Raw genomic sequence first — 25,094 nt, 5'->3', positions numbered from 1 at the left:
TAGATCACTCTGACTTGGAAGTCTACCCGTCACGAATTATCTTCTTGTACATAAATTGTTCATTTTTTCATGAACGTGTAAATAAGTTTAACTACTCGAAAAAAATTCTCAAATCATATTTGAATTTATTATGTAAAAAGGTAATTAAATCAATGTAGTAGCATCATTGATATGTATATCCAGTATACATATTACATAACACTATCAATATTATATTGCTTTGAACCATCGCAATTACTAAGTCAGATAGTATTTGACAACTGTTCTATTACAGACAAATTAAATAAAATTGTTTCGGTATTAAAATATTCTAATTCCACAGTTAAGAACATTTAAGAACATTTCAAAGCATTCATATATTTCATAAATATCTATTGGTATATGTGGAATTGAAATCATATTAAAACGCGGCGTACAAGAAGACCTACCCTGAACTAAATGAAATGAAACAATAAAAATGTTACTACTCATGGGTATGGTTACTAATCATACCCATGGTCACTATGCTTGCTAATCACGTATACAACCAGTGACCCGTGTCGATTCGGACCATTCGTCCTATGACATGATTGGGCACCGGAGGAACCATAAAACATGCGACTCACCGTTCGCAGATATACTCTTCTTCCGACAGTCAAGTGGGAGGATGGACAACACCTGGTAGGAGGCTGCCTTGTAGGAGAAGATTCATCTGTAACAAAAAAAGAAGAATTACGGTTAATTTTGAAAATTATCGATTTTTATTCTAATAAAATTATATATGAAATTGAATTTTATAAAATATTAGCAATTAAAAAGAAATCTTAATTATCAAGAGTTGAAATTGAAAATTATTCTATTTTAATAAAAAGCAATTACGTGACGTACCAAGACGGAAGTCGTGAAGAAAGCCATCATCAGGATATCCAGGAACTCGGCAAAATCAAAAAATTCATCTGTAACAAAACAAAAAAGAATTATGGTTAATTTTGAAAATTATCAATTTTTATTCTAATAAAATTATATATGAAATTGAATTTTATATAATATTAGCAATTAAAAAGAATTGTAAATTATTCTATTTTAATAAAAAGCAATTAAGTGAAGTAATAAGATACTTACTCTCTTTCCTTATGGAGCAACGCCCAAGACTCCTCTTCAGTGGTGCTTTGACTCTAATTCCGGATATATCGAGCAATTAAAAAAAAAATTAAAAATAAAAATAGTAACGCGACCGTAAATAATTTCCGGCGAACAATTGTAGTGACTCTACTTTCACGATGAAAAAGGAAAAAGCAGAGTCGCGATACTCTAGAAAATATTTTATAATACGCAGCAAACACTGACTCTACTTTCGCGTGATTCCTAATTGTACAAACGCAACTCTATTCAGGGCCAGTTCACCCTTGAAAAAATCAAAACATTGGAAATATGTTCGTACAAACACTGACTCTACCGACCGCCTTGCGCGCGGCCACAACAATTCCTGGAAGAAAAGATTAGTGAGGAGGTTGGGGATGTGTGGAAATATACAAAACAAAACCAACATTCGTCTTATTGAGCATTCGTTAAGGAAATACTGTTATGTGTAAATGGAAATATCTACGAACACGAATATTATTGAAGTTGAATATTGATCCTAGATTATATTGTAATAATGAAATGTTTTAAATAATTGTTGATAATTATTTCAATGAATATTATATGGATAGAAAATCATAGTTAAATAAATATGATAGACTATTTTATTAAAGTAGTGGATTTCTGTTGTTAAAATTGTAAGCACACTAAAACTTGTTGAAAATTCTGTTACGTCGTGATTCATAAATTGTCTAAATTCTTTTCAATAAACAAAGTCCAATAATTAATCATGCTTAAACAGCATGTGATTTAAAAACGTGATTCTATTTTAATTTAAACTTGCATCAAAAGCTGGATATTATAATATAATTACTACGATTTAACAAAAATAGATTGTTTAAAATAATTTATAATTGCAGAAGAGAAGCAATCATTTGCAGTAAAATACGAATTATTTCAATTTTGTTCTAATTTAAAACAAATGTATTAAAATACTAGACAAAACTATTTAATAAAATGAAAAATTAATTATTCTTTTTCTATGAACTGATTAAAGAAAAACAATATCTCTATCTTTTCTTTCTTGGTACCTTGGTACCAATTAGTTATCAAAAATGCTTACAATTAACAACGACTCAATGAAAAAAAAGTAATAATAAACGTTAATAATTGTTTAGAATAAATTAAAACAATAAATTCTTATGAAATTATATGTCAAACCCATATCAGGTGTCATGGTGTCCTTTCAAAATCTACCAAATATCTGTAATAAAAAAGAAATACGAATTTATGTAAATAAAATTTAATCAACAATAATAAAGTTATTATCAATAAACGATCGAAATATAATTGATACAATGTGTACCTATTACTTATGCGGAAGGATGCTCTCAAACGTCTTGTCAGTACGACGTTCGCGAGAGAAATGGCGAGACCTTCCTTCCCGACGAAGAACGGTCGGGACCGCTTCGGTATTATTCGGTAATGTTCGTCCCCAGCCGAACCGAAGCCGGTAGACGAACAGAACTCATAATATTACGACGCTCATGAAAGAACGTTATTAAATCTCAAACAGTAAATTGTGTGAAAGAACATTAAAAACGATCAATATTAGTTAGGAAATTAACGATATAAAAGGGAAAGTAATTCAAATTCTGCTATTCCAACCTCATTGTACAATCACGACAAGAGCACAAATTTTCAACTCTTGTATTTTTGAAGAAAATGCCGAATTAATGTCAAAGATCAAGAATCTATACTTCTCTTCGATGGTTTTTTCTGTTTTTTGTGTTTTTAACACCCGATCGGCAATTTAATTTAATATTTGAAGATAATTTAATCTTACCTGTTGCAGACACGTGCCAAACGGACGAAGCTACGAAGAGGACTGTTGCACTCCACCACACTCCGCGCAATGCACCCTTTAACGATGAATCTGATTGGTCCAAATAGAAGGACGCCATAATGGAATAACCAATCACAGGCATTGGTAGAAACTTCGAATTGCTTTGAAACTTTAACATTAAAAGCATGGAAAGATTCGTTGAAAATTATCAACGCCATATTGAAATATAATCAAGATTACTTTTTTCATATTAAAGCACCGAAATATAAGAAACAAGATAGAAAAGTACATAAGATATTAATGGTATTTAATAAATTATCACCATAAAAGCAGAATAAATGAGAAATATGTTATTTTAATTCGTATCTGTATCGACAAAATAGAGTATAAATTTTCAGCTTACGCATTTCTAAAGACAATGTGGAAATGATGCCAGAAGTCACGACTCCGGTCTTCTCTTCAACTTTGTCTTCTGTTTCTTGTATTTTTGATACCTAATACACAATTTAATCACATACACGAGCTGCGAATAATTGCGCTGTCGAGATTATTAAACGAATGAACTGCGCCCTTCAGAAAAAAACGAGGAACTAAATTTGTGGATATCGGGATATCGGATGGACGGTGCTGCCCGATTCCAGAATGTCGGTAAGTCGATAACTTGTTGGCGGCATTATATAAGTGTTAGAAAATGTTCTTTATTTTCAACATATATAACCGGATTTCTGATAGAACTTATGCAAGTAAACGTGATTACTAATTATTGAAACGCATTGCTAGAAGACTAACAACACTGCAAATAATTTCTAAAAAAACTAGGTTTCAATTTTTTCCTAAAATTTCTCTTAAGAAACTTTTACATGTTGGTTAATATACTTCATCATTTAACATTAAAAATTAGGTACTCTTGTTCTCTTGCATTCAATATTTACTACAAACATTACAAAAATTTTCCATTTCTACCACTTATTACCCTAATACTTTATGGCATCTTACCCATATATCTCTCTTACCAGCAAACGGATTTCATTTAATACTGATAGCTTTTCCATCCAACAAAAACAATTTTTTAATGCATTGCACCAACTTCTGAATTTGATTTCATAATTTAATATGATATCAGTCAATCTTTAAATCTTTTAATGATTCTATATTAGGAACTAGTTTAATGGATCGACTGTCACCAATATAAGATAAAATAATTTAAATTGCATCAGTGCAACAATCCCACTGATTTCCAACACTTTGTATTCTGCTAGATTCTCCAAATTTGCAAAATTCCGCCTACTTAACACGTTAACTGCCACCTATGAATTACTAAAAATGAACAAAAAATATTTTTTTAAATTTCTATATTTAGAGCTTAATTTAATAAATGGAAGGATTGTATCCTGAGTATATAAAATGTCTTACCACACATAGCCATTTTTCTGTGACAGTCAACGTGTTAGAGAAAAAAAAATCTATAATATTTGCCTATCTAACTGTAAAGCACCAATTGAAAAAGTGCACAGTCTCATTTAGGAAAGTCTTTAGAGTCGTTCATGGACTGGCCCTTTTTACGTGGTAACTGTAACGTGATCGGCTGAACGTCCTGGGTCTTCCTGGTTCCCTGATTTGAACTGCGAAACGTAATCTTTAGATTGGGCACGTGTTGCTCGGCTGTCCAATCGAAATTGAAAATCGGCGTTTCCGGGTGTAGCTCTGAATCTGGAGTATCAACTGGGGTGGTAGGTGTTGCTACGTATGGGCTAAGTTCTTGATGAACGACATCCGGTACCCTCTGTAAGGTGTCGGACCATACTGGACTGGAGTTCCAATGTTCCATTGGTAACTCGGAGGGATCAACCGCTGTTCCTGTTACCGTTGACGTCGACAAGGCCTTAACAGGAAGTCGCTTATGCGTACTGCTCCTCTCGTTACAACAATACTCCTTATCTAAATCTGTGATGTAATACTTGGGCGACAACGCGTTCACGTTGTACTGACCATGACACTGAATAAACTTAGCTCTATAACCACTCAAATTTAAGGAATTTTTGTGGTGTGCTTTGTACCTGTCTGTGAATTGGCCAAGAGCATAATGGCCGTGTTGCATGTGCACGTGTATGTTTCTATTCTCATGCTCGCTACTACTTATAGACATGTCTACGGGCTCTGCATCTTCTCGAGTACTTCTCCCTGTGAAATCTTTCATCTGCGACTTCGAGGAATTGTGAACATCCTGCTCGGAATTTCGAATATCAGGAGAGTGCTGAGGGTCGTTGTTGTGGGGGTGAGACAACGATCTCGCGTAGTCTTGCTGCTGGTTGTTCTGACTTCCGGTCGCGTATGGCACACTACGATTTTGGCTACCGGAGCAGATCGTGTAGGTGAATTTTGATTGGGACGAGTACTGGTACAGCCACGAGCTCGAGCGCATTACTTCCGCTTCCTTATCACTGGAATGATTATGTGAAGTAATTGTGTTATTGATGAGCTAATTTATCACTACTCCCATCGGCGTAGTTAGAATTATTTTGGAGGAGGGGTGGGTCCCTTGACTTTATTAAAAGCTAAATCTTGAAAATCACATTTTTTGGGGGGAAGAGAGGGCGAGGGAGCCATCCTGGGTTCTACCTAGTTAAGCCAATGATTATCTGTTTTATTTATAATAAATATGTAAACATACCTTAAAACTTGATTCGTACAGACAATGATGGGATGCTGACATTCTTCAGAGGTATCCTTCACTTGTAAAACACAGTGGACCCAGAACCATCGCCCAGAACGACTCTGCAGTCTTAAGAGCGCGGTTGCAGATCTTTCTTGATCAGATTGGATAACTGAAACAATTGTAGATAATATCAAATATCTTGAATATTAAAACGGTTTCGTTTAGCTTTTGAAACTTATATCAGTTAACATACCAGTCTGATGCTTACAGTACGCTGTTCGTATAGAATCCCAATGCAACAAATTGTACCATGACACGTTTACTAATTCGTTACGTGTATATTCCAAATGGCTTTCCGCTCTGTGAACAGAAAAAAAAAAAATATTTTGTATTCGAAAAATCATATTTCAGTATCTTATTTTTACAAACAAAAAATAAGGTTTACGTTTTATCAATATGAAGGTACTTCATATCCATAGAGTGAATGGTGGTGAAAATATTAGTCGCACCCTGCACGATACTTTCTCGTGTTTCCGGTAAAATAACGGGCGTACACGAAGCAAGAAAAACAAATTCGTTTCGATTACAAACAGGAACGAAAGGTAAAAAATGACCTTCGACAAGAACCACCTATAAAAAATAACAATGGAACTAAAAATACAAACGAAAACTGCGAAAAATAATATTAATAACATCATAAAATAAAAATAGGAAAAATGAAATATCGATTAAAATACAAATTTTTTTTTAATATTGCCATAAATATAAAAAATGCAAATTGAATACTAAATAAATATTGATATATTTGACAAAAATATTATATGTATATACCTTCTGATCGCCAAAACGTAGTTGTCTTCGAGAATTTCTAGACACGTTGATGCGACAAAGAAATAATCTTCTATCGCTTGGAATTGGACTATTTCTAGATAATTGATTTTGTACAACCATATGATCCTGTTTGTCTATCACATCGTAAACGCTATCTCCGTGGATCAATAAATCTTCCTAAAATGTATCGTACAATGTGAAAGATTTGAACTAAATAAAACTGTATATTAGAAATAGTAAACAACCTCGTCTATTTATCTATCTATCTATTTTTATAACGAACTCTCAACATGGTTGATTACCGTAATGATTGTCTTTTTTTTTGCAGTTACTTTACCATAGAGTGTCCAAGGTATTCTGCGGCATTTTCCGATATATACAACAGTTTCCCTTGCTGGGTCATCATCATTATAAATCCGGACATGGCCTGAAAAATTGCATGCATTGTATGGCCAACATTTGTACCGTAACAACTAACGGTCGGAAATACAATGCGATATGATGATAAACAATATTACTTTTGAAAATCCTATATTAGGAGTCGGGATATTCGAAGAGTCGGACGGACAGTTTTTCAAGGCTGAAACAGAAATAAAAAGAAAGAAAGGAAAATTTATTTAATATATTTTGAAAAAATTACATTTATGAAAGATAAGTTTTTAAATTTTTAAATAACGTATGATTGAACTGAGAATAGACTCTGTTTTATTACCTAATGTTACATACTATGCAATAAAATTTGTAGATAGTCCCAGAGTAATAGTGAACAGATAACTTTATTCGTACTATTCTATCATTATTGCTGTTTTTATTATTCATAAACTCTAATACCGAGAAGTTCTACTGATAAGACACTTTCTTATCTCGATAATAGTAAAACAGTACTAAGGAGTGCAATTTTAATGGAGTAAGAAAGCAACAAAGATACTAAAATAACTTTTTAGAAAATTTTGCAGGTAATGGCTGATTTTGGAAGGTGCAAAGACCGATGTAGAATTTGTAACAGAAAAGTATTATAAAATGGCACTTAAAATGGTCAATTTGAAGCTCAACCCTCGGACTAAATGAATAAATGAATGATTAAAATTTGTGTATGTTCAAAGTACTAAAAATACAGTCTCATATAAAAAATAAAGATAATTCATGGAAAATTCGTAGTAAATTGACTTTTTCTTCGGTAGCTCGAAAGGGAAACAGGGTTCGGGAAAAGAAAAGGAAAAGAAAAAGTATCGAGAAAGAGAAGAGGGAAAGAAGCGTTATGCTAATGCAGCATAGCTACGTTTACAAACGGCGTTACACGGGACTATAGTATCGAATACTGTGAAACAATGAGTATGTAGAAGAGAAAGAAAGAACGACGGAGAGCGGAGAGACGATACAGAGGGAGTATGGGTTACAGGAGCGTGAGAGTGTTGTTGCAAAGGCCGACAGGTCAGCGGATCACCCGGAACTCGCGCTTAGACTCCGCTGAGTTTGAATGTACTCCGATCTTACCTTCTTGCCTTACCTACCTCCCTACCTTTTACCTATATATTACTCTCTACGCTTGCACAACGGAGATGCCCGAAGTTTTTGATCCTCCAACGACCGTTTAATATTCTTGTCACGGGGAATTTTCTCGTTGCTGCTCGATATTTGATCAACCGTTGATGCTTCCGTATTTGCAACACTTCCGTTATTCTTTTTTATTTTTCATTTATCAAATCGTATTTTCACTATTTTGAATGAATAACACGACCATAGATTTTATTCAAACGATTTTAGCAAGATAAGGGATGTCCGTACAAGCTTGTGTATTTTATTTTGAATTCAAAAGTAATTAGACTTTGGACAATTAAGAAACACGATAGTGGGAATTAGCGGGTGTTCGGAAACAGTTAATGAAGATACAACTGCACCTTAGAAGAATGTTAGTAGCAGAAGAAATTAGTCATAAAATGTAGAATTGATTTCAAGATTTGGAGGATGCTGCAACCCCCATAATTCAAAGAAGGGTTAAATCTCCTCCACTTCTTCTCCCATCAGGATTACATACTTTATCTAACAAAACAATTCTTTATAGGGTTCAGATATGAGAAGTTAGAAATGCACGATTAAACACGTGTACAAACATACTCGAGCTATACTCGCCGACTCTGAGACCAATGGCGGATCTAGAGGGATCAAAGAGTTATGAAATTTTGAACAAATTAATTTATATAATTGGAAAATATTGTAAAATAATGATTCAGAATTACACTTTGGGTAATGCGTCAGTTTACATTGTAATATTGAGGAGCAGAGTCTTTTGGTCAATCGAGACCCAAACTTACCCTCCAGTCTGAGGATTAATAGATACTACAAAAATTTGAGTAGACTGACTGACTTTCGAACGAAATGTATTTATTAATGCTTACCTTGTTGAAAATAATTGGCCTTTCGAAGGAATACGCAAACCAAAGCCATAAGCTGTAACTGGGAAAGTCTCTGACGAGTCGAGGGTGGTAATGGCAGTAAATCACGTAAGTTGGCGATTTCGGCATTTATCAGGTCCCTTCGAAGTTTGCTGGCACCTTTCGTTGATTTGCTCGCATCTATCCTTCAAGCATACATAGACGTTATCGATACGCTATACCATCCGAAACAACCGAATCTAAGTCACACGCCTTTTTCATTTTTAGCGACAGTACATCAAATTCTCCTATCCTATCAATTTTCAGTTTTTCTTTTAGCCTTCTAGCTACACTATAAATATAGCTATTTTATGCGAATTAAAATAAAAGAAATTAAATTGATAGCTTTATTTTTATCAAAATGGCACCTAAAATAGTAAGTAGTTGCCGCCATTACCGCACATTGGCTTATTTTCCCAAAAACGTGGACAAAATTAATATTTTCAATTCTCTGATAAATTATAATAAAATGACTCTAAAAATTAAAACAAAAAATATCTACATATATCTTAACATTCGACATCCATTAACACGCTAAATGCCGCAGTGGAAACGGACATGTGTAGTAAGACATTCAATATATACGATTGTTTCACTTTTTTAATTTAAATTTTCCACCTTCTACCTTATAGAATTAATATAATATTTCGAATTTTCTCTTAGTAAGTCGATTAAATGAAATTTGTAGCGCCGGTTACCAATGACCCCCCACGACGTTCAACGTTTCATTTTGCAATTTATACTTTCTACTTGTTATCTTATGAAATTAATATACTATTCACATTGCTTAGCATTTTCTTTTAATTATACGGTTCTATTAAATTTGAAATAATTACCTTCAACGTGTTAAAACGTGAAAGACCCCTAAGTTAAACATTTCACCTATCCAAAAACTATACTCAAATACCTCTAAAAATGAATTGCAATCAGATCGATTTTCGTCTCTGGGAAAATGAACCTCGAGTGTGCGTCGGAGGCGGTCCCGAAGGGGTTGAAATCACGATCGACGGTGAATGCGTGGTAGATAAGTGGTGTGTGTACACAAAGTGTTGAACACGCTGGTTCAACATCGTACATTACTTACCGATTGAACATATTTCGGTGACCAGGAGGACATTAGTAGCGGATCACTGGTAGACGACGAACGAGACATCCGGGTCGGCAGGTTCTCGCAAAACTGCAGCTACGATCTAACATCCGGGTCATAACGCGCTACTACACTGAACACGTGGATACTGGCGGAGGCTGGTTCTCCTACCTTCTCACCTCCACAGCCCCCCTTTTTCTCTTTTACCGCCTCCACCACCATCACCATCACCACCCACCTCAACTTACCTTTCTATCCTCCTCGAAACTTCCTCTCCTCCTCCACGGCACAAAAATCACCATCGCCTCTTCTTCGTTTCACTGTTTATATTTCTCGGTCCCTTCGACTCCTCGATTTATCTCTCTCGTTTATTCCCTTTCTCCATTTTTTACCTCGCTCCCTCCTTTACCCTCTGTTTGCTACCACGGTCACGATCGGACAGTTGTGTCCCTCTACTACCGCCATCATCGCCGTCCTCACCACCACCACCACCACCTCCGCCACCACCGCTGATGGCTACTGGTTACGTTTCCTGTACATGCGGTTTCACCCGAATCATTTGCACAAAGTCCCGCCTCGCGAGGTCCTCGCTGCTGTAACGAGAGAAATTTTCCCTGTTCACCTGTTCAACTGTTCACCGGGAAATATATTTATTCAGAACGATGCGAACGTTTTCTTCTCTTTTACCATTCTATAGAGTTGAAGGATGACGACGGTTCCTTTCAGACTGATACTGTAAACTGTCAATTTTATACAGTGAAATGGTTTAAAATTGTTGTTGGTTTTATTCAATTCATTGTATAATAGGATAATTAAGTAGAATGATTCTTATTCTCTTCGGAGAGACACGGGAATGGTATCAATGAAAATTTTGAACAGTATAGGTGTAGATAATTAGAGGAACTTCAGTAGTGTAATGATTTATTTTGCAGCACTTCTGAATTAATACAAATAATTATATAGTATGAAAATGATAATGAATGATTCAATTTCGGAAAAACCGAAAATACCTTACTGTATTTTAGGCTTGGAAAGGAAGAATGTAAAATATTGGAAGAAACTAATTTTGTACATCTAATTTCTATTTAAATTGTAATCTATTTCTATCTTCATGAATCAAACAAAAATCAATTCTCAGAGATGTATTCCTTACATCTCTGTGTTCTTTACATCACAGTGCTCCTTACGTTCTTGCATCCCTCCATCCCTTGCGGGGCCTCTCAAAGTCGCGATTCCTCGATTTGCAATAACGTTGTGAAGGGCGAAGAGCATTTTACAGCGTTTTCGACAGAGTTGCGAAGGTCACACAAGGGATATGCAAAGAATACGCAAGGGAGGTAAGGGATACGGGGATGGTCCCCGCTAGGCCTATAAAGAGGGATAAAAAATAAAATTTCTTTTCTAATTTTCTTTTCTAAATTAAAAATAAATTTATTTTCTAAATCTCAACAATAGTAAAAACTAGAAAAGAAAGAAATAAAACAAAAGAAGTCAAAGACTAAAATAAAAATACTCCCATAGTGTATAAAATCAATAAACCAGGGAATAGAAGTTTGTACAATATTTACAATATTTTTGTTAATACTTACAAAATATATCACTCATCACATACGTACTATACATACAGTTAATTGCTTAAGCTGCAAATCAAAGGGTCTATTTTCTTACTTTTGGTATCTTCTGACACAAACTGGAACTGTGAACAATATAACAATAAAAAAATAAGTTGATAAACTAATATATGTTACGTTTCCCATGATGTAACATATGCGGGTATTATGCTTCTTTTCTTTTCAGCAGACTTTACTCTACGTTTAACGTGGGGAGTCCTAGGAAGCACCGGTTTACTTGAAACACAACCTCCACAATCCTTTTCTGTAACAACAAATATGTATCAAAAAATGCATTTATAAAAAAAATAAAATGTTATTAATTTATTAAAAATTGTCTATACCAGAAAATTTTACACTTCGCCGAGATTTTCGTCTATCGCCGTTTTCACTGGAATTCATTTTCTCATCTTCAACAGCAACTTCAACATAATTCTTCCTTCTTGCTTTCATAGGAGTTTTATTTTCTTTGTATTCTGAGTCTTCTACACCAACAGACATTTTCCTGAAAGATCTTCTAGGTCTGGGTGTGTCTACTGTAGTAATGATTCTATTTCTTAAAACTCTTACACTTTCATCATGACTATTTGTTTCTTCTTTGTGATACATAGAAACCCGTTTAGGTGTCTTTTCATTGAATGTATTGGAATCTGTATTCTCTGCAATTGCCTCATGTTGTGTTAATGTAACATCTAATATTAAATCTTCATCGTTTTCATCGATAGCATTTTGCCTAGTTAATTTTCTTTCTGGCGATGGTGTGTAGGTCGTATCTAATTCTGAATATTTTGATGGAGTTGCAGTTTGTATTTTAACAGATGGTACTTTAGTTAGTTTCTTATATATGGAAACTGCTAATTCAGAATTTTGTTTGCTATCATCATCAGATTCTTCAGATGCTTCAGAACTATCGTCATCAAAATTAAGTTTTCTTTCTGCATGAATTACTACTTCATCTGCACTATCGAAATCAAAGCTATCTATTCTTTCCAACGCCGTAGCTAAATCTGATTTTAGTTTACACTGTTCATCAACTGGTAGTTCCTTTGAAACAACATGATCGTCGAAATTAACTTTACTTGATTTTACGGAAGGCTTTACTTCGCTCATATTTTTTGTTGCTTTCAAAATACCCTTTCCTGGTGTTTGATTGGAATTGATGTAAGATATTGTGTTATCCAATTGAACATCTGGTGTTTTACACATCTGACTGACTTTTATTACAGTTAATGGATTGTTAACGTTTTGTGATGTTATAGAGAATCGTGACTTTTCCAGTAGACTTAAACTCGTTTTCTTCTTGCTAACCGGTGCGAAGGACGTTCTTGTTTTATTTGAAATATCAGGATTATTTTCATTATTTTCGATCATATTATTTGGATATCGGTCTGTTTTCTGTGCAATATTCTTTTTCTTCTGTGCCAAAAAGGCTCTTAATGAACTTTCTTTTGTAGGTAGAGGTTTCTTCTTTGTGACATTTTTCTTTTTAACAGGCTTGGCCTTAGGAAAAGAAGTTTGTTCTTCAATCCAGTTGTTTGAACGAAGTTTCTCTAAACGTTCGAATCTTGCATCGCAATCTTTTACTTCGATGTACATCATATCCCAGAAGCCTTGCAAATCTTTGCAGGTGACTAACATTTCTCCTTTTCCTGTTTCACAGTCAGCAACTAATTTCCGAAATCGTTGAAATTTTTTGTTCATCAACAAATTTGTTTGCCCAATGGTTTGATTAATTTCATACTGCCCATCTTCAGTGGTTGTGTCAACTTCTTTGATATCTGTCCACATTTCACAGAATTCATTTAATCTATCTGTTTCTCTATTTAAGAGAAACCTGAAGTATTGGGCAGTACGTTCTTCCTCTTCAGCCGAAATATTTAAAGTTTTCATAACAGTGTCCTTTGTGGGAATATCGTCGCCTTTTGAACGATTAAGACTAAATCCACGTTTTATCTGTTGCTCTTTTCTAGCATTGCTTTTGCCGCGACTAGAAATTACATATGGCGAAAAGAACAATAAATCACTTGAAGAATCATTTGGTGTTGATGCATGCTTTGATGAAAATGTTTCTGCAACACTATTATTTAGTTTTTCTACCTTGTTGGCATCATCGTTTTCATTAGAACAAGTAAACATATCATCTAATGATAATTTTAATGATACAGGTTCTAACGAACTATCCATTGAATGGTCTGTTTCTTTTAGTCTGTTAATTTTTGGTGTACTGTCTTTTCTACCATTATTTATTTCCTTAATAAATTCTGTTCTACTATTTTTACTATCCATTGTTATGGATGTAGACATGAATTCACTCTTGCTAGTAGATATATCTTGTGCAGTTACTTTACCAAATAATGATACACCAGACATTCCTGCTAAAGCTTTAAATTTATAATTTTCAGGAGCAAAAGATTGTTTTTTTTCAGTCTTTTGTTCTTTACTTATTGATGGTAGAGTTTTACCTAAATCAGTTACTGTTTTTTGTACAAGCATCTTATTCCTTAATCTTTTCTCTGTTGCTCTTGTAATTCGTTTTGGTGGAGATACAATTGGTTTTGTTGCAATTAGTTTGAGTGCAGTTTGTTTATGTATCTTTTGATGAGCTGTACTTGGGACAACAGTTTGGACATTACATATTGGAGAATATATCTTATGACGAACCTTCCCAACTATAAAAGGTGGTCTTTTCTTCATTTGTTCAAGCCTGCGTTTCTCGCGTTGTTCTTTCCATCTCATTAACCTAGTCTCACGGTCTCGGTTCACAGACGCTGTTTCCACTCCTAAAAGTTTAATTATAATTAGATCATTTATGATAATGATATTATAAATACCAATAAATGCTACGAACCCTTATTCCCTGGTTTATTAGTTATAGAAGTTGAAATATTTCTGTTTTGATTGAAAACCTTATCTCTTTGTTTTTTACGCAATTCTTCGTGTTTCTCAGTTCGAATAAATCGGTTTTCGTTTGCATCTCCGAAGCCGAATTTCTTCTCTTTATACTTTTGTTGATGTGCTGCCATTTTATTTAACACCCACAATCCTAACGTTACGTTTAAAATAATTCGTAATACTAACTTGAACACTTAGTAACTCCTTCAACGGTAATGTTTTAACAACTGAAAAAATTTAAATTGACTGCACGATTCAATATATCAAATATCAGGGTCACCAATCGTAGAAGTAAAAAGGAATGAAGATTTTATTTCATTAGAAATTAATATGAAATTAAAACAGGCTGCTTTTGTAAAATAATTAATAAATTAGTAATTAAAATTACATATTATGTGCTTGAAGAATAATGTTTACGTAGTATTAAATTTAAAATTCTTGAATCGGATATCACGTGTGTCAAAGGATAAGTCAAATTGGCGGTATAATTACGCGCCAATTTGTCAAAACCTTATGCAATACAAATTTTAATTTTGCCATCAATAATATTTGCAATTATCATTAAACATTCTTATTTTTTTTTATTATATCACCCTCTGTTACCGCAGTGACTATAGATACAAGAAGACTAGACGTACCGTTGTTCGCAAGGGTGGATGATTTTGGGGTCCCAGACACCCCCAAACACAGTTACGTCTCCATGCAGAACACAGTCAGTATGACAATCGTGCCTGTTTTACCAGTCCCTCGTTTACCGCACCTCGCACGTACTACTGAAAAGACCCAATTTTAGAGTACCAATAAACAGAGATGATGCACAAATGTTACTAAGAATATTTTGCAAATCCCAAAAGAAACATAAAAAATGTATAATCACGTGAAAGTACGCGTAATTGAAGTACGAGTAGTTTCCCGTTTGTTCGGTGGCAGAAAACACATTATTCATTTATGTTAATCGTGTTTGAAACGGGCGAAAAATCTCCGCCATTGAACAGTCGCAGTTATAAACCGGCAAAGAAGGTGCGCACTCGGGATCTTTCAATATACAAACACCGTGGTTCTGTTCGCTGTATTCCACGCCATGACTAAAATTTGTCGGAAGAGTAGGAGTGCAGTAGCTGTGACAGGTCAAACGGTGAATAGCGAAGTTACTTAATATTTGCCCAATACGCCAAACGTTTCTCGTATCGGAAAACGTCGAATGATTTATTATCAATTCTTCGTTTCTATTTCGTGAATCATTGTTAGCGGTGAAGATTTGCTATTTTCGTAAGAACGGCAGAATTTACGGAACAAGAAGAGAGCAAGCGCAGAAACTAAAAGGAATGGAGGTTGGTTACAATTAATTGTTTCGAAATTAATGTTGCATGATCGATAACACTGTATCTGCTGGAAATACGTTATGTATACCGTGTGTCTTATTTCTTCTCAAGAAGGATAACATCCTCCCTCGTTCCTGGTATATTTACTATTTTCATTCTTACAATTGGTTCAAGTGACAGTGATTCTTACAGTGGTTCATTCTTACATCAAGTGAAAAATTAATTAATCAAACGATTCTTGCAACATTACATGCAACCTATTTTTTATATTACAACGATAAGCATTTAGTGTTTCATATTCTTATCTATGCACATGTTACGTTTAAAGGTGGACGAATGTTCAGCTGGCGGAGACAGTGCAGCAGAAGAAGACGAAGATGATGCGTCGTCTCATGGTTCCAGAAGCAATAGCAGCAGTAGTAGTATTAGCGGAAGTAGCACATCGACTGACAGTGGTGACGATAGCGGAGAAGAACATGCTACCAGTGGCAGCGAAAGTCATAGTTCTGGAGAGGAAGACGAAGAAGACAATGAAAATACAGAGTACTCGATTCAAGCAGATAGTCCAGATACTCTGGTACGATTTATAATCGTATATATTAAATGAACACGTTCTTTCAAACCTTTATTCATGAAAAATTTGTTTATAGAAATGGGAAACCTGTATCGCTGCAAATACCAAGGTGAAATTGCCACAGGACCTTTGCGAACACGTTACAGTTTTTAAGGAGTTTTTGGACTATCCTTATATTTTTAACGAATGTCTTACAGAGAGTCAGAGGGAAACTCTGTACTCTTTGTTACCAAGCTTCCCAAAAGATTGTGACGCTGAAGCAGAAACAGAGAAGACATTGCGTATGCTATTCGAACGCGAAAATCACAGGTTAATTAAAACAGACGAACATTTAATGAACTTTTCAGAGATAAAAAATCATTTTAATTATATAAATGGTAAATGTATTTTAGATTTGGTGTAGCGCCTTTAACTGCATTTCACAATCACTTATCAGCCGGTCATTACCGGCCGGACATTAGAAGAATGTGTAGTTTAGTACGGAAAGCGCAGCAAAGAAGGCTGTTATTCGAAGAACGAAAACGATCGTACGAACTTGCCAGCCAGTTATTGAAATCCAGAGAAGGCTTGCTGACAAACGCGTACAAACAAGGTTTCTGTCAGCCGACGCAGAGAACGATGTCGAAAGTCCAATGGAGAAAACCGAAGCCTGCTATGGGTAAGTTAAGCTATTGGCGTGAATGATTATAAAAAGTTTTCTGGCTGTTTATACTTCCCCCCACGCTCCAGCCGTTTGGCAGAGAAGTATGTAGTAACTTCCGAGGGACAATACTAACAAGCAATGAACCGACAGTTGAAGAGAAAACGCAACTGCGCTATGTGGAGGAACTGAATGCAATGAGGACAGAGCTTGGGGCAAGCGCCAAGTTGGCTGCCGACACGACGTCCGAGAACGACGAAAACTATCCGCATTATCAGTTATCCGGCACTAAGCAGAAGAAGAAGAGGCGTTCTTTTATGGGTCCTCAAGGTCTCTCGATCAGAGGTTTGCAAATGAATCACGAAGACGAAACGATTCGACCTGTTTTCTCCACGTTGCAACGAGCCGAATATCCTGCGCACAGATCCTTCATCCGTGAACAAACGGAAGAAATTTATCGTGAAATGTTGTTGGAGCATAAAAAGAGGAGAGCACGACGAGATGTACGAGTAAAATAATTATTGTGAAATTATACAGGGTGTCTCATAACTTCATACGACATTTTGGTAAAGGAAAATGTTCCGTTACGGGGAGTTACGGGACACCCTGTATATATATACATATATATTTTTTTTAAATAATAAGATCGGATGTGTTGGTTTAGGTTCATCCGGAATTAAATACGCAAGGTATTGCTTTGGCTGATCTTACTCAAAGAGCACAAATTGGCCAGAAGCATAAACTGTCGATCGGTCCTGCTGTGCGTATAACACCAGCGAAGAAACGAATAAAATTAGAACCATCGCCTTTGTGCCCTCCTGCACCTAGATTAATGAATTCGGTGAAACACGAGAGTGATAACAGTGATTATTCCCATACAACAGATGAAAACAGACATTCCGGTATGTTGGATATTGATCATAGACTGTTAACACCAATCAAATCCGAACCAATGGACGGGTATGAAGTGCATCCAATGACCAAGAAAAAATTGTACGTTTACTATATTTTATGAACGTGGGAAACGTTTTTTTTTTTTTTTTTTTCAGAGGAAGAAAGTATACTAAACATTTTGTACCTTTTCTTGTAGAAGTCCTACCACACCGAAAGGTATTAAATCTTCTGTGATGACCACGCTAGAAATTAAAAAAGAAATAGAGGATATAGAGTACGACGATATAAAGACAGAACTTAGTACCGGAATGAACGAAGATGCTCCCCCTGAGACGGAAGAAGACGAGGAGAATGATAAAAAGGAACTGGATTTGGATAGCATTGATATGATGCAAATACCGATTCAGTTGGATGATGGAATTGACATATTGGATGACGTAAAGTATGTACCCTCCGTCCACATATCTTGAGATAGGTCAATATCTTCTAAACAACACATTTTTGGAAAAAATGTTTCAGACAAAAGTTGTCACGCATCAAACAATGTGTCGTTTAGAAGATATTGGACTGTCTCAAGATATGCGGATCACCTTGTATAATAATGGAGTCGTTGGATTTCACGTGTATTTAATGTTACATTTTAGATGCGAAGACGAAGGGGTAATGTCGATTACTCCACACAAAGAACTTGCCGTCCCATCAAATGATGATCATATTGATATTAATAGCGGAGCAGAATTAATGCAAGAGACACACGCGTGTTTCTTTTCCCTGTTGAGAGATGCATTCACCTCGAAAGGTGAATACAGAATGAGCACAGGAGAAATGAAAGATGCTGTGACACAGTGGCAAGGGAATCCTATTTCACCGTTGAACGATTGGTAATTATAGCGAATGGAGCGGTTATTTGCATGATTGCTAAGGAAGAAATTGATTCAGGTATTCCCTGGCTTCTTCCTGGCCAGCGTTGGTTCCACTAGCTTTGGGATTTCTTGCTGGTGAACTGACGTACAATCAGGAATTAGGAGACAGACAAGAACGTGAATTAGAACTCGTTCCCTATTTAGAAAACAAAGGAAACGGACTTTACGCGTGGATCGGAGCTGGACGAGATTCAGATTCTCGACTTGCTGACTTGTGCGCGAAATTCTTGTTATACAAGTATGTAATCCAAGTTTAACGACATATAAAATGATAAATATATGTTAACAAATAATTGTCACGTTTCAGAGATTCATTATGTCCACCAGTGTCTATCTCATGCTCTATAGTAGCTGTGAAACAACAATCTCAAATACTTCAGTCTAACAGCAGTAACGTTAACAGTAGCGTTGGAAATACAACGTCGAGTGGCCGAGATAATAGTCCTGCTATTGAATCGATCAGCGTAGATGGTGGATCTATTAACACGGTCGCAGAATGGGAACCACCGCGCGCTTTGTGGCCAACCGAATGGAAAGTTCGACCGTCTACACCGGAAGAACGAGAGGAATTCAGGCGACAAGAGCGTATGCGTTATGCTGCACCTCATAAAGCTTTTACTTACAGAATGCACGGTTACGCGTCCGTTGTTGGTCCTGTGAAGGGTATCTATCAGCACAACGTTGGTACGCTCTTACGGAATAAATTAATCCTTGAAACAATCCTAATCAGAGGTGAAGAATAACCTGTTGAATTTTTATCCTAGCTTCCGGATTGACGAAAGCTCGCGGACACTCGTTATTGGTAGCAGACAGACCAAATTTCGTAACAATCTTAGCGTTAGTTAGGGACGCTACCGCAAGGCTTCCAAACGGCGAGGGAACCCGTGCCGATATTTGTCAATTGTTGAAAGATTCTCAGTACATCAGAGAACAGACGGATAGCGACGATAAGGAAGGATACTTGCATTCGGTTGTGTCCGGTGCTTTGGACAGATTGCATTATGAAACTGATCCGTGCGTGCGGTATTACCCGCGACGAAAAGAATGGCTGTATCTTCATCGAGCACGTTCAGAGTCTGAATTTGGTTTGTATTTATTAAGATGCATAATCTCTCGGAACTGCACCCTTTTTTTTATCTCACGTTCCAGTAAAGTAACATTACATTTTTCACTTTAGAAATGTATCATCAACAATTGCAAGGTGTTGCAAAGAATAAAAAGAACGTTGGTAGTATGTCTCGTAATAAAGCTTTGCCGCCGGTTATAAAGCCTTCTAACGTCAATAAAGAGCAATCTCCAAACGGTAGCAAAGAAAGTACACCGAAGAAAGAGAGGAAAACTGTAGCCACAACGCAGCCAGTTATATCAAGGTAAATCTCCAAACTTTTCTTTTTTCACGGAAGAAGAATTTTGAGCAGCGTGTTAAAGTATATTTGTTACTCGATACAGGAAGGAACAGAAAAAGAATGAAGAAAAAGTTATCAACGATCATTCTGTTTCAACCGAACAGTCTATTGTTGTTTCTAACGTAATAACTACTATGAATTCAACCCCAACTTCTGTCATCGCTGTATCAGGAACTACGGTTCCTGTTACGTCTCTACCAACTTCCTGCACCTCGATGAGCACCGTTACCGTCGAGAAAGATGTAACAGCCAGTGAAGTGAAACCGCAGATCACAACAACAGCCCCAGCGAAGAAGACGACGACGACGACTGCGAATATCAGCGGTAAACCAGTCGCTGTTGTGAAGACCAGTGCTCAGAGTTTGCTGCAGTCGAATCAGCAACATTTTCCTCATCACCAAATCCAAGTGTCGACCTCTGCGGGCTTGCAGACTATTCGGTTATCTGGACATTCTGTACTACATTCTACCCAGCCAGTCGCAGCCAGTAGCGTTACCAACGCTGGGAACGTGAACACAAGTTTGACGACGATATTGCCACCTGGAAAAACACAAAATCAACAGCAACAGCAGCAGCAATCGCAACAGTCACAACAACAGCAGCAACAACAGCAGCAGCAAACGATTGTCACTAATCAAGCAGGAAAAAGTATTTTGCAGACCGCTAATATAAAGCAGCAACAATCTCAACAGCAGCACGTTCTACCTGGGAAGACTCTGTTAGCCTCGCAGATAAAATTAGTTAGCCCGGGGCAGATCAAGTCGCTCCTCACGGGCCATGGTCTACAAGGGCAAACAATATTCATCAAACAGTCATCACCGTCTAGTAATCAATCACAACAAATACAGCAACAATTAAAGGTGTATAAAGAATCACGAAACTGTTACCTTACAATCTCTTTACACAATCTAAAACATTATTTTCATTGTAGCAACAACAGCAGCAGCAGCAGCAACAACAACAACAGCAGCAGCAGCAAATCCAACAACGGGTTGTAGGAAATCAACAGCAATCAATACAGACGTCGGGTATGCAACGCATAATCGCACAAATAGGGGGGAAACCGATTGCAGTACAGATACAACAATCACCGCATCAACAACAGCAACAGCAAAAGATTCTTGCAAAGGTTTTAACTAGTTCCGGTGGTGGTCAGCTGATATCCGTGGAGAGTCTTCTTGCTCAGAAGGGATTAAAGTTGGCCACTACAGCTGCCCATGCTAATCAACTGAACAGACAAGGAAAGCAAGTCATCCAAACACAATATCAGGTAGAAATAATGGTGATAAATAAATCTCTGTGAAAATAAAATAACCCGGTACTTCTTGAAATGTTAATATAATTTTTAGGTTGTATCGCAAGCGCAAACTTCTTCGGGGCAGGCGAAAATCATAGCCAACGCGCAACAACAACAACAGCAGCAGCAGCAGCAACAACAACAACAGTCACAACCACAGCAGACACAGACTGTTCGAATGGTGACTGCACAGTTATCTGGAAAGCAGATTGTTTTAGCGAGTGGCAATAAAAATGTGGGTGTCGGAGTTAGCAGCAGTGGAAGTGTAGTGCTAGGGAAACAGCAATCGTCCCAGCAACAGCAACAAACCCAACAACAACAACCAATTATTTTACCCAGTCAGTTGCTCAATATCAAAACGTTGCACGGGCTGAAAGTAATACCAACCCCGGCTGGATTAAAAACTACAGGGGCGGCGGTATACGCACGGGTTATCGCCCCGACTACCATAACTTCGACACAGTCAGCTGGAAATCAGCAACAAACGATTCAGGCTCAACAACCATCGAGGAGTAACTCTTACAGCACGCCTTGACAAAATTGACGTTACTTTCTTGTGTTTTAATTTAATTGTTCTGAATTTTGACAATTTCGCGAAGAATTAGAAGTACACAATTTTTATGTAAAAAGAATAAAAGTAATAAAAATATCGGAACTTTATGATGAAAAAAAAAGAAACAATCAGTTAAAGTCGTACGCTTAGGTAAAGCTGTGTACTTGTGTATAGCTTTCGCGTAGTAAGGAAACGCATCGAGAAAAATGATGTGGAAAACACTGGAAAATAAGAACAACGCGATCGTGACTTTCTTTTGTAATAAGTGTCGAATTATTTACAAATGCATGGTACGATTTCAAATACAAAACACCGTTTTCTTTTTTTTTTTTTTTCTTATATCAAGAAGATTCTTGCAGCGTTGCAATGTAACACGTATAAATAAACCTTATTATGTAATGGTAGAACATTTAAATTATTTTTACAGATTCTCTTTGTGGTCTACGTTGTAAATGAGTTTACTATGAATACCTAGGCAGCAGATCGCTACCGCGTCTTTGGTCCGTTACTCGTGAGAGAAGATATCGTCGAAGAGACATCCTACCAGTTCATGAGTTCTATGTACATATTTTTACTTCGTATCGTAGAAAAAGAGAATGGAAGAGAGACGTATGAATTTACGTGTGCAAATAAGAATAAGCATGTATGTACGTCAGGTTCTCGAGACTCTCGTGCTCAAATTTTCTTTTCTTTTGTACTTATTGATAGAGACTTCCGAATGAAGGCTGTGTCCAAAATAGGGATGTGCGGGTACCCGATGTTACGGGCTCGGCGTGCAGTCGGATAGCCCGATTATTTCGGGTTCGATCGGGTACAATTGAGCTGATTCCACCGCGATCCAACTCTCATGTACTCGTTAATACTTGCAATAAGCATGTGCAAAATCTGTTTTATGTGGAATTTTAAAATAGGATAATTTTTATGTGGAAAAATAATACTTGGAACGAATTTATTTGAAGTGAATTTCATCCATGTCACCTGTATGTTCATTTTATATAAAATAGATTTTAAACATGCTTATGAAATAGTCGGACCGCACATCCCTAGTCCAAAAGAACAAATATTCAATAGTGAAACACACTAATACTGATGTGCGAGGTAAGATGATTTAAAGATGATTACCTTGTTATTGGATCCTTATTCTATCGGACACAACCTACACTAGGAAGCCTCTACAAATAAATAAGCTTGCATGTAATTGATTAGATATTCTCTTCGTTTATAGCTCGAATGCGTGTGTCCTGAAGGCAAATGCAGCGCAGTTATGTTTCTTCAGAGTTCCATATATCTTGGAATATGTCTATCAGATTGTTCATGCCTATCAAGTAGCCATCTTCATGGTTTCCCACTTGCCATTCAGCGTCGTGATGAATACGTGGCAAGTGATGAGGCAGAGGTAATGTTTTAGCAAAATCTATCATCCATATGCCAGCGTTTTTGGCGTCATGAACGAATAGTAAGCTAGATCCAACTACCTCGTGGGAAGCAAAGAACGGCGACGCCTTCAACGTGGCTCGGATCGCTTTCAGACGCTGAATATATTTGGGTACTGCGTGCGGATAACCTTCCACGAATCGTCTCAACGCTTCTGTCACCTGACAATCAAATTATGGGATAATTTTATTTTGCAAATAACATTTTGCATAAAGAATGTAAGAATGTAAAAAACCTGTTCTCGAGTTCTAGTCGTTTTGAAGTCCTTCGACGAGCCTCCATGAGCAAGTTTAATACCTTCAACGCGAAAACCCAGAGTGGCAGTGCTGGATATCGTTTCTCGCCATACCATGTACCTTGGTTTTGTCACCCCTTGCACGCGACGTTCCTCGGCACTCGGTGCGCTTGGGTCCACTTGTACCATTTTTTCGTACATGTCTTTTCGTAACTGTATTCAGAAATCGAAACACCTTAACTGATTTATATTACCATTCGATACAGATGATTCTGAACTTGAGCTGTTCTTGGGGGGGGGGGAATGAAAGGGGTCGAGGGGGAGGCGCCGAAGACGAATTTTCGGTTCCGGAAGTTAGGTTTATGGACTTGGGTTCGTTTCAAATTCTAATAAATTTCATCATCTTCTGCTGACGTTTCTTTACCTTAGGTCTTTCCTTGGCTTTGGCAAGCTCCGACTCGAGATACGTCCTGACGCCGACCTTGCAATCCATCACACAGGGATGCTCAAAGTCACCGAGGAGATCCTGGAGTTGCAAGTAAGAGGATACCACTGTCCTTTTGTTTATAGCGTCTCCACCGGTACCGTCCTTTTGTAACGTCTCTGCTGACTCAGTCTCCTCGGCGTTACCTTCTTCTGCTTCCTTCAGGTCCAATACACCTTTAAACTCCGGCACGTAAGGCCTCAACACGTCGTTCATCAACAAACGAAAACAAGCTTCCTCCTGGGGGCAGAGTTTCTTTAAAATCGTCCCTGGCGTTGGTCCTGCTCTGAAGTTTCCTTGGTGCCCTGCTAATTGAACCTGAAACAACACATCTGTTAGAGATTGGTTTGATTTTCATTTCATCAGAATGTAGTTGCACTTTTTTTAATCGTTGGATTAAACTTGGTACTCACCCAGGGATACCGTTGTTTCTTGTAGGTCTGGAAGAATGGTGTCCAGTGAACGATGTTCCTAAGTTTTCTCCAGCCAGAAGACTGCAACAAAATTAAGTTCCATTTTTCTTTTAATTAAATCTCTGAAAAGTATCCATTAGGTCCTTCAGACCATTGGATGTGAAACCTAGTGAGATGGGCTTGAATGAAAAACACCTTATCCTAATTACACGTATGATTCTAAAGACATTCGTTTCTTTTTATTTCAGATGAGTGACGGTTTCTCTTAGCATTTCTCGCCGGTTACCTTCGGGATTGTACGCTCGTTAGACCTATCCGTATGGTCAGACTCCCACTCAGAACTGAGGTCATCACCGCTGCCCTCTCCCCATTCCAGATTATTTTGTGGCACCTGGAGTAGTTGAAGATACTGTTGGTATCCCGAACGATTCTCCTCTCCGTTATTCTGACCTTTGCTGCACCTACAGCATCTGGAATGCCTGCTCGTACAATCGGTGCTGTCTTTG

At 36.9% G+C, this 25,094-nt stretch overlaps 4 protein-coding genes across 8 annotated transcripts in view; 1 reads left to right on the top strand and 3 right to left on the bottom strand.

Annotated features, from left to right (window-relative positions):
- Positions 1-3,776: 3,776 nt before the first annotated feature.
- On the bottom strand, positions 3,777-10,020 carry LOC114873320 (neuronal PAS domain-containing protein 4A). Of its 2 annotated transcripts, none has more exons than XM_029181534.2 (9): positions 9,909-10,020; positions 8,789-8,970; positions 6,911-6,972; positions 6,730-6,819; positions 6,393-6,569; positions 6,007-6,191; positions 5,815-5,921; positions 5,577-5,730; positions 3,777-5,346 (listed from the first exon to the last, which is right to left on the bottom strand). In XM_029181534.2, the coding sequence occupies exons 1-9, from the start codon at positions 9,917-9,919 to the stop codon at positions 4,422-4,424; spliced, it is 1,893 nt and encodes a 630-aa protein (XP_029037367.1). In that variant the 5' UTR covers positions 9,920-10,020; the 3' UTR covers positions 3,777-4,421. The 2 variants fall into 2 exon arrangements, with proteins under 2 accessions (XP_029037367.1, XP_046143659.1); XM_046287703.1 differs by having other exon boundaries at positions 8,789-8,965.
- Positions 10,021-11,441: 1,421 nt separating this feature from the next.
- Positions 11,442-15,377, bottom strand: LOC114873322. Of its 2 annotated transcripts, none has more exons than XM_029181542.2 (5): positions 15,291-15,377; positions 15,052-15,186; positions 14,370-14,640; positions 11,866-14,301; positions 11,442-11,786 (listed from the first exon to the last, which is right to left on the bottom strand). In XM_029181542.2, exons 3-5 carry the CDS (start codon positions 14,542-14,544, stop codon positions 11,656-11,658), a joined length of 2,742 nt encoding a protein of 913 aa, XP_029037375.2. In that variant the 5' UTR covers positions 14,545-14,640; positions 15,052-15,186; positions 15,291-15,377; the 3' UTR covers positions 11,442-11,655. The 2 variants fall into 2 exon arrangements, with proteins under 2 accessions (XP_029037375.2, XP_029037376.2); XM_029181543.2 differs by having other exon boundaries at positions 15,052-15,183; positions 15,291-15,375.
- LOC114873329 (nuclear factor related to kappa-B-binding protein) lies at positions 15,320-22,426 on the top strand. Its single transcript, XM_046287814.1, has 15 exons — positions 15,320-15,744; positions 16,064-16,312; positions 16,386-16,618; positions 16,702-16,967; positions 17,103-17,452; positions 17,614-17,942; positions 18,040-18,285; positions 18,488-18,724; positions 18,783-19,004; positions 19,074-19,450; positions 19,531-19,851; positions 19,944-20,136; positions 20,216-21,032; positions 21,104-21,442; positions 21,522-22,426. Exons 1-15 carry the CDS (start codon positions 15,739-15,741, stop codon positions 22,002-22,004), a joined length of 4,668 nt encoding a protein of 1,555 aa, XP_046143770.1. The 5' UTR covers positions 15,320-15,738; the 3' UTR covers positions 22,005-22,426.
- LOC114873323 overlaps positions 22,266-25,094 on the bottom strand; it is an 18,818-nt gene continuing 15,989 nt past the window's right edge. For all 3 annotated transcript variants that reach the window (XM_029181544.2, XM_029181545.2, XM_029181546.2), the window contains 4 exons: positions 24,589-24,669; positions 24,116-24,493; positions 23,692-23,904; positions 22,266-23,617 (listed from right to left, as the gene is read on the bottom strand). In XM_029181544.2, coding sequence (XP_029037377.2) covers positions 23,285-23,617; positions 23,692-23,904; positions 24,116-24,493; positions 24,589-24,669 — 1,005 coding nt within the window. In that variant the 3' untranslated portion in view covers positions 22,266-23,284. The remainder of the gene's footprint in view (positions 23,618-23,691; positions 23,905-24,115; positions 24,494-24,588; positions 24,670-25,094) is intronic.

The sequence above is a fragment of the Osmia bicornis genome, chromosome 11 (genome assembly GCF_907164935.1).
Source record: "Osmia bicornis bicornis chromosome 11, iOsmBic2.1, whole genome shotgun sequence".
Classification (NCBI taxonomy): domain Eukaryota; kingdom Metazoa; phylum Arthropoda; class Insecta; order Hymenoptera; family Megachilidae; genus Osmia; species Osmia bicornis.
This window is presented reverse-complemented; position numbering and strand designations above follow the sequence as displayed.

Coding starts and splice junctions, on each gene's coding strand:
- LOC114873320 (XM_029181534.2), bottom strand. Junction 6,192..6,392: donor TACGTTTTGGCGATCAGAAG/GTATATACATAT, acceptor TATTTTTTATAG/GTGGTTCTTGTCGAAGGTCA. Junction 5,731..5,814: donor GTACTGTAAGCATCAGACTG/GTATGTTAACTG, acceptor CAATTGTTTCAG/TTATCCAATCTGATCAAGAA.
- LOC114873329 (XM_046287814.1), top strand. Junction 19,005..19,073: donor GCGAAATTCTTGTTATACAA/GTATGTAATCCA, acceptor GTCACGTTTCAG/AGATTCATTATGTCCACCAG. Junction 20,137..20,215: donor ACGCAGCCAGTTATATCAAG/GTAAATCTCCAA, acceptor TACTCGATACAG/GAAGGAACAGAAAAAGAATG.
- LOC114873322 (XM_029181542.2), bottom strand. CDS start 14,544: ATGGCAGCACATCAACAAAAGTATAAAGAGAAGAAATTCGGCTTCGGA. Junction 14,302..14,369: donor TAATAAACCAGGGAATAAGG/GTTCGTAGCATT, acceptor TTAAACTTTTAG/GAGTGGAAACAGCGTCTGTG. Junction 11,787..11,865: donor GCGAAGTGTAAAATTTTCTG/GTATAGACAATT, acceptor TTGTTGTTACAG/AAAAGGATTGTGGAGGTTGT.